The sequence below is a fragment of the Eulemur rufifrons genome, chromosome 24 (genome assembly GCF_041146395.1).
Source record: "Eulemur rufifrons isolate Redbay chromosome 24, OSU_ERuf_1, whole genome shotgun sequence".
Lineage (NCBI taxonomy): Eukaryota > Metazoa > Chordata > Mammalia > Primates > Lemuridae > Eulemur > Eulemur rufifrons.
Genome location: NC_091006.1, coordinates 13370495 through 13378884, shown reverse-complemented (window position 1 = coordinate 13378884; position 8390 = coordinate 13370495). Strand labels below are relative to the sequence as shown.

The 8390-nt window shown below is 61.3% G+C and overlaps 1 protein-coding gene across 1 annotated transcript; it reads left to right on the top strand.

Annotated features, from left to right (window-relative positions):
- Nucleotides 1-2901: 2901 nt before the first annotated feature.
- On the top strand, nucleotides 2902-8300 carry IL4I1 (interleukin 4 induced 1). Its single transcript, XM_069457573.1, has 7 exons — nucleotides 2902-2951; nucleotides 3049-3287; nucleotides 3916-4028; nucleotides 4639-4840; nucleotides 6404-6472; nucleotides 6789-6925; nucleotides 7388-8300. Exons 1-7 carry the CDS (start codon nucleotides 2939-2941, stop codon nucleotides 8274-8276), a joined length of 1662 nt encoding a protein of 553 aa, XP_069313674.1. The 5' UTR covers nucleotides 2902-2938; the 3' UTR covers nucleotides 8277-8300.
- The last annotated feature ends 90 nt before the right edge of the window (nucleotides 8301-8390 follow it).

Here is an 8390-nt window from a genome sequence, read left to right as displayed (position 1 = left end):
ACTGTATGGAGACATTTTTGGTTGTCATCCCTGGATGGGGGGAGAGTACTACTGGCATCTGCTGGGTAGAGGCCAGCGATGCTGCTCACCATCCTACAAAATGCACAGGGCTGGCCCCAAATGTCAACAGTGCTGAGGTGGAGACGCCCTGCCCTGACCCCATCCCTAATCCACAGTCGAAGCTTGCTCCTGACCGCAGAGTGGTTAGGAACACCAGCCGGGAGCCGGGCTGCCTGCCGTCAAAGCTGGGCTCTGCCCCTTCCAAGCTGGTGACTTATCTGGCCTCAGTTTTCTCCGCTGTAAAATAGGGACAGCTAAACTCACCTTGCCAGAGTTGTTCTTGGAGTAAATGAAGGAAAACGTACAAAGTGTCTGGCACAGAGTTAAGTACTACTAAACAGTAGCCACTGTCATTTCATCTATAGCAAGGTGATTGATGAGACCCTGCTCTCAGGCGGTGCTCCCCCTGAGCGGTGCTCCCCACGACAGTGCTCTGTTTCTCTCCCTCCCACCCCTTCCCCCACTGATCCCTGCAGGGGGAGGCTGGCGCTGCATCTCCCTTCCTTAGAGTCCACAGGTGAGCTATGTGTGTGCCCAGAGCCAGGGAGCTGTGAACAGCAACCTGTATGGGAAAGACAGGGTCGACTCAGGGACCCCAGCAGGTCCCCATTCACTCTGGGGACCCAAAAACTCTGCGCAGACATGCCCTGGGAGCCCCTTGGCTCTGTGGTGTCCACCCCTTTTCAGGATAGTTTCTGTTTCCTCTCACTTGTGTGGATCACTGTCACGAGGCTGTAGAACTGAGGGTCTTCTGGGCAGGGGCTAGGGGACCCTGGGGTCTGCCCCACCCAGTAGGAACCCCCAGTACCACCATTCCCTGCTCTGGGCCCAGGGAAAGCACTCTCCCCTCTGGCCCAGGTTCCTGCCCCCTCACTCGGGGCCTGGACTAGACGAGAAATCACGTTTGCAGAGCACAGGGCCTGGCCAAGGCACAGGCAACTAAGGTCATCATGTAGCGTTCGTACCCTACACGTCACTATGAGTAAAGCAGGCCTCATCTGGTGGGAAGACCTGGCTCTGGGACCTCGAGCAAGTGCCTCCCTCTCTCTGTGCCCCAGGGTCCTCCTCTGCCCCACCACTCACCATCTCTGAGCCTCAGTTTCCTCATCTGTCAAATGTAGGCATTGCGGGGGTCACGATGAGTGCAAAGCCCTGAGCACAGGGTGACCTCTGAGCTCACCATGGGGACAGACCCTCTTGTTACCATTTTTGCTGACCTGAGCTCTCAGCAGGCAGCCTCGGAGGCTCTGTCCAGCTTTCTGATTCTGTTTCCTTTTGGCCAGCGCCTCGCCCCCAACATCATATGTTTCTGACTCATACATACCTCCAACCCCCTTCCCTCCATCAAACCACATCCCTCTTCCATTTACTGTCAAGAGTTTCCCATCTTGCTCTTTCTTGGCAACGTCCCCGACGCCCTTGCTACAGAGAATCTGCCTCCCTCTGGCTTCTCTCCTCACTGACGCCCTGGCTCCCTCTCCCCTACCCCCAAGAAAAGTCCCCGCCATGGCTTCCCCACCCCACCCACTTCAGGGTGCCACCCACGCCCTGCCCGGAGCTGAGCGCCACCGCAGTCCTCCAGGCAGGGCTGGGGAGGAGGGGCAAGGGCATGCCTGGGCGCTCCCGCTGCCAAGTGGCCACTCCCAGCTCCCCCGGTCCCCACAGCCACAGCAGCGGGCACTTCCACAGGAGCGGGATTTCGTAGCGACTCAGGTGCTGCTCAGGTCTTACCTGGATTCCCTCACTCAGCCCTAAAACATTGTGATGGCCCCATTTGACAGCTGCAGATGGGAGCCACAGAGAGGAGGGGAAGGCCCTTGCCCAAAATCCCCTGCTGGCAGGCGCCAGGTGGGCTGGCTCAGAGCCCACGCCCTGACCCCTGCGCTGCTGCCTGCAAGCCCTGCTGCTATGCTCAGGCTCAGAGTGGTGGAGGGAGAGGGGAGTGGAGCCATCAAGGGCCCTGCAGGGCATGGTGACAGCTGACAGACAGGGACTCAGAGGAGAGAAGAGGCCTGGCCCAGGGACCTGCAGCCTCATAGCCAGAGACCCTCCATCCTCCTGCCCCAGGAATCAAGGAGGCAGAGAAAGCACAGGGGAGGGTAGAAACAGGGACCTGGGCAGGCTGAAGGGGCAGTCCCTGCTGTTAGGAGGTTACCTGAGAATTTATTTCCAGTCCCCAAACCGCCCCAGAACTATTTGGGGCAAGAGGAAGAAAATAGACTGGTTTACTTCCTCCCAGCCCCCTTTCTCCCACCCCTCCCACACCCACCCTCCTCCCCCAGCCTCAATTAGACTCTGAGCATCTGACCTTGCAACTCCAGGATAGCAGTTTCATTTCCCTGCCGATTCCCCAAGGGAGGGGTGGGCGGGGCTGGGGGGGTTTAAGGGGAGAGAAGGGGCGGCGGAGGGCAGAGCGGAGGAAAGCACCATGCTGCTGTCCCAGCACTGGAGGTAGAGAGACACAGCCAGCGGGAGGCAGGGGGACAGGGACAGGACAGCACAAAGAGGGGCTGGCTGAGAAGCGGGGGAGAGGGGAGAGACCCAGAGCCAGTCAGGCGGGGAGGAGGTGAGAGAAAGAGGGAACAGAGGAGAGACAGGGGAGGCAGAGAGCGAGCTGAACAGAGCAGAAGAGATGTCAGGCAGAGGTGGAGAATGAGGGCAGAGACCGGCAAGGAGGGAGGCGAGGATGGTCTAGGGGACTGTGAAGGATCCAAGTCGGGGACACAGGCGTCCAGAGAGGAAGGTGGTTACGGGCAAGGGCTGAGGCAGGCCGATGGGCAACCTACAGGGAGACAGAGTCAGGCTGGGGGGGACACTCGTCCCATCACAGTGGCCCTCGCTTCTCCTCCACCCCAGACACCATCTCCTACCGAGAGGCATGGCCCCGTTGGGTGAGTAAGCAGGGGAGGTGGCTCTGGGACAAGTGGGGCAGAACCCCTCTGTCCTCCATCCCCACCACCTACCTACTGACCCTGTCCTCCTCCCCAGCCCTGCGCCTCCTCGTCCTCGTCCCCATCCTCCTCAGCCTGGTGGCCTCCCTGGACTGGAGGGCTGACTACAGCCAGGACCCCCTTGAGAAATGCACACACGATCCTGACTATGAGCAGCTGCTCAAGGTGGTGACCTTGGGTCTCAATTGGACCCTGAGGCCCCAGAAGGTGATCGTGGTTGGTGCTGGTGTGGCTGGGCTGGTGGCCGCCAAGATGCTCGGTGATGCTGGACACAAGGTGAGAAGTGCTGCTTGCAGTCTACCTTGAGTCTTTCCTGCTGCAGGCTTAGAGTCCTCGGGCAGAGGGTCCTGGCCACATCCCCGCTTGAGGGGGTGGAGGTTGATGGGAGGTGGAGAGAGGGAGCCATTCTTCCCTGGGGGTCTGGGAGTGAGGCCCAAAGCCCCCTGCTCTCCTTTGTCTGCACCAAGAGGCCCTAGACTCTCCTGTCCTACTCTTCCTCATCCCGGAGGGAAGTCCCACTCAAAAGATCCTCCGACCTGAGCTGGGGGTGTGTGCTGGTGGAGGTGGAAATTCCACCAAGGGGAAGTGCCCCCTGAGGTCTAACCACTGTCTCTCTCACTGAAATCCAAGAATGAGAATGGGACAACCCAGGGGTTTCTAGGCTTATGAAAAATGTCCCCACTCCCTGAGCTGGGAAGTCCCTCTGCAATCTAACTGGTGGCCTTCTGCTGCAGCCTGGAACTGCTCACTATGCGCTGTTCTCCCACCAGCCCCCCACTTCCCACAAAGAAAGGGACCCTTGTAGTCTAGGTCTGTGGGGATGAAAGAAGGCAGGGGCTGGCACCGGGCGGGGTGGGGGATGGTGAGTGGGAGGAGCTGAAGGGCCCCCATCCCCTTCCCGCAGGTCACCATCCTGGAGGCAAACAACAGGATCGGGGGCCGCATCTTCACCTACCGAGACCCGAAGACTGGCTGGACTGGGGAACTGGGGGCCATGCGCATGCCCAGCTCCCACAGGTGAGGCCTGACCCGGCAACCAGGCAGGCACCAGGGCCACCACCAGCCCCACCTCTGTGCCCAGACTCAACCAGAACCCCAACTTGAACTTCGACTCCTCCAACCTAGACCCCCAACGCAAATCGGGTCTAGACCCAACCTCCAACTCCATCCTTCACCTAACCCCAATTTATGGTCTCCTGGTTCCAGCCCCACCACTGTGCCTCCTGCAACCCTCAGGCCACGTCCTCCGGGCTGACCCCAGCCAGCCCTGCCCCAGCCCAAAGCCAGCTCCACTGTTGTACCCTCTAGGCCTCCAGCTCTACCTCCCCAGGCCCAGGCCCCTCCCCATCCCAAACCTCTGTCTAACCCAAACTCTATTCCCAGTCCCAAATCCAATCCAGGGCCTAACTTCATCCCCAACAAAAGCCAACTCCCGCTCCTAACCCAATCTTGGTCCTCCTCCTGCCCTCAGCCTTCCAACGTCGTCCGCATCTCATTCCCATCCTCCAGCATTGACAACCCCAAATCCAGCCCCACTCCTGGCCCCATGCCCATCCCCTTCCCTCCTCCAACCCCCACTAGGGGTGGGGCCACCCCATCCCACCCTCACCCAACCTCCCATCCTCAGGATCCTGCACAAGCTCTGCCACAGCCTGGGACTCAACCTGACAAAATTCATCCAGTATGACGAAAACGCGTGGACCGAAGTGAACAACGTGAAACTGCGGAACTACGTGGTGGAGAAGATGCCCGAGAAGCTGGGCTACGCCCTGCGCCCCAGGGAGGAGGGCCACTCGCCCGAAGGTATCTTCCAGATGGCTCTCAACAAGGTGCGCTGCCCTGTGCTCCTCCTGCCCCGATGCCATCGCCGCCTTTTCTCCTCCGCCTTTTCTCCTCCGGGGCGTCCCCCCAGCCTGCTCCCTGGCGTGGCTTTCCTTCTCTCTGTCATCCCTCTGGTCTCCCACCACTGGCTCTTCAGTCTTTAGTTTCCCCATAAACACTGCTGGTCCCCAAAGCACCATCTGCTTTTGGTCTCTTCTTCCTCTTCTCACCCACACACTATCCTGGACAACCTCACCTTTCTACACTTTTGGCCTAAACTTGGATCTACAGGCTGATGTCTCCGAAATCTGTCTCCTGAGACCCAGACGTATGGCCCTCTCCTGGGCCCCTCCAGCTCCACTGAGCTCAGCTTCCCTAAACCTGCTCATATGTCCGGGGGCCCCACCATGCCCCAGTCACCCGCAGACCCCCAGGAGCCTCCTGATCCCTACCCTCTCGCGCCCCCTCCCCCCCCCGCCTCCTTCTTCCCTCTCCCACCCTCAGTTGCCCAGCCTTGCTTGTATCTCTCTGTCCCACCCCAGCTCAGGCCTCCTCCTCTCCCCCACCCTCCCCTAGCCTCCTCCCCGGCTGCCCAGCCTCAGTCTCCCCAGCCTGGCACCAGGAGGCTCTTTCCACACCCAGAGTGACTGAGTTCACAGCCCCCTGTGGCTCCCAAAGCATCCAGGACAAGTCCCAGCTTCTCAGGCTCAGGTTCCCGTCCTGAGTGGCCTTACCTGCCCCACCCCTCTAGCCTCATCTTCTTTTCTCCTCTAAGAAGTTTCTGTCACCCACAAAGTCTTCACAGTGGTCCAGACGCCCCCGGCTCTATGTTCCTTCTCACCTACTGCACTTGTTCATTGCCCCAAGCCCATGCCTCTCCCTTTCCCGCCCAGGCAACTGCCGCTCAGCTGCTCATCCTGTAACGCCCCTCCTCCAGGAGGCCCTCCTGGTGCCCTTAGGGCGGAGCTGGCCACACCCCACTCTGAGAGCCCCTTACTTGTCCATCTTCCATCCCGGACGAGAGAGGGGGCCAAGTCTGGGGCATTTCTGTGACCTGGCAGTGACCAGTTTGGGGAGCCTGGGGACATGAGAGGTGAATGAGTGACTGAGTGAAGGGGCACCTCTTTCCTCGGGGAGTTCCTTGAGTGGTCATGCCCTGTCAGTGCTGACAGGTGGCAGAGGGGACTCAGCTTCTGTCCATGCCTACAATGATTCAGGCAACAAATAATTAACCGAGCACGACCGGGACAGACACAAGCCCTGCGTTCATGGAGCTCACAGGCTAGCATAGAAATAGGCAAAATGACACCCAACTGGGATGAGAGGTGACAACCCAGGTGGGCTGAATGCTGGGGGCGGAGGAGATACTAGACTTGCTGGAGTTGTGGCACCTGAGTTGCAGTGAAGGGCAAGGCTGAGAACATAGATGGGCAAAAGCCCAGGGCTTTGAAAGAGAGTGGCAATGGCCAGCCGTGGGCAGAACCAGGGGGAGGACCCAGGTTTGGCCTCCAGGCGGGGCCTTCACCCCTCCTGCCCCCGCAGCTCAGCACCGTCTGCTTGTTCCACGACAGGCCCTCAAAGATTTCAAGGTACTGGGCTGCAGAAAGGCAATGAAGAAATTTGAAAGGCGCACGCTCCTGGTGAGTGGGGCCCCGGCTTTGTTGTCTGGGAAATGGGGGCAAAAAGGGTGTCCATGGGGCCTTTCCCAAAGAATCAGAAGGCGGGACACCAGGACCCCAGTCTGGCCACCACCTCCCTGCTTGACTCTAGGGCTGGACACGCCTCCTCTCTGGACCTCAGTTTCCCTCATCTGTCACAGGAGGGGAGACCAGATCGCTTTGGTCCCAGGGAGGTGCCAGGGAGGCCCAGCTGGGGAGGGCTCCCCACTCCCGTGGGGACGGAGCCAGCAGGTGCAGCCTGTCGGGGTCCTGACTTCGGCCCGCACCCACCCCGCAGGAATACCTCCTCCGGGAGGGGAACCTGAGCCAGCCGGCCGTACGGCTCCTAGGAGATGTGCTGTCCAAGGATGGTTTCTTCTACCTCAGCTTCTCGGAGGCCCTTCGGGCCTACACCTGCCTCAGCGACCGGCTCCAGTGAGGGGCGGGGCCGGCGGGTAGGGGTGGGGCGGGCGGAGGCCAATCAGGGCCCGTGACGGGGAGTGGGTGGAACCGTGGGACTGGGTGGGTGGAGCTGCGGGAAGGGCGTGGCCCGAGGTGTGGGGGAAGAGGCTAAAGGGTTGGAGAGGTGGTCTGGCCGCGCGGGCCCAGGCATCCTGGTCCTCCCAAGGAACTGGTAAGAATGGTTCCCGAAGAAGCGCGTGGTTCAGAGGAGCAGCGGCAGGGTTCCAGGGTCGCACAATCCCCTACTCCTCAGGCCTCGGGGACAGCGAGAACCGGCGGGGTCGGGGGTAGAAAGACGGAGGGGTGGGCTTGGTGGGAGCGGGCAGGTGTCAACTGCTCTTCCTCATCCCGGAGGGGCAAGCAGCGAAGGGTGGGCGTGGCCTACGCGGAGGGGCGGGGCGCAGAGCCCGGGTCACGCGCTCGCCTCGCCCGCAGGTACAGTCGCATCGTGGGCGGCTGGGACCTGTTGCCACGCGCGCTGCTGAGCTCGCTGTCGGGGCCCGTGCTGCTGAACTCGCCGGTCGTGGCGATGACGCAGAGGCAGCACCATGTGCAAGTGCAGATGGCCACCTCCCGCCACAATCTGAAGACGCTGACCGCGGACGTGGTGCTGCTGACGGCGAGCGGGCCGGCGGTGCAGCGCATAAGGTTCTCGCCGCCGCTGCCGCACCGACTGCAGGAGGCGCTGCGTGGGCTGCACTACGTGCCGGCCACCAAGGTATACCTGAGCTTCCGCCGGCCCTTCTGGCACGACGACCACATCAAAGGCGGCCACTCCAACACCAACCGCCCGTCGCGCATGATATTCTACCCACCGCCGCACGAGGGCGCGCTGCTGCTGGCCTCGTACACGTGGTCGGACGCCGCCGCCGCGTTTGCCGGCCTGAGCCCGGAAGAGGCGCTGCGCTTGGCACTCGGTGACGTGGCGGCGCTACACGGGCCGGTCGTGCACCAGCTCTGGGACGGCAGGGGCATCGTCAAGCGATGGGCAGAGGACCCGCATAGCCAGGGTGGCTTCGTGGTGCAGCCGCCGGCGCTCTGGCACAGCGAGAAGGACAACGCGCAGGACTACAACTGGGCGGTCCCTTACGGCCGCATCTACTTCGCCGGGGAGCACACGGCCTACCCACACGGCTGGGTGGAGACGGCTGTCAAGTCGGCGCTGCGCGCTGCCATTAGGATCAACAGCGGGCAGAGGCATGTGTACCTGACCTGCAGCTCACAGGAGCCGTGGCAGCCGAAGGGCCATAGGCACTTGATGGCCAGGAGCACCATGTGTCACCAGGCAAAGGGAGACGCCACCCCATCTCCAGTCCAACCCTAGTTCTCTCTCCCACACACGACCCACAAGAGGACCCCGTATTAAAGTATTTTCGGAAAAAGCCGGGTGGTCCAGCCTACTGCTTAGCTCAGTTGTTTCCCCAATTTGCCTGAACCA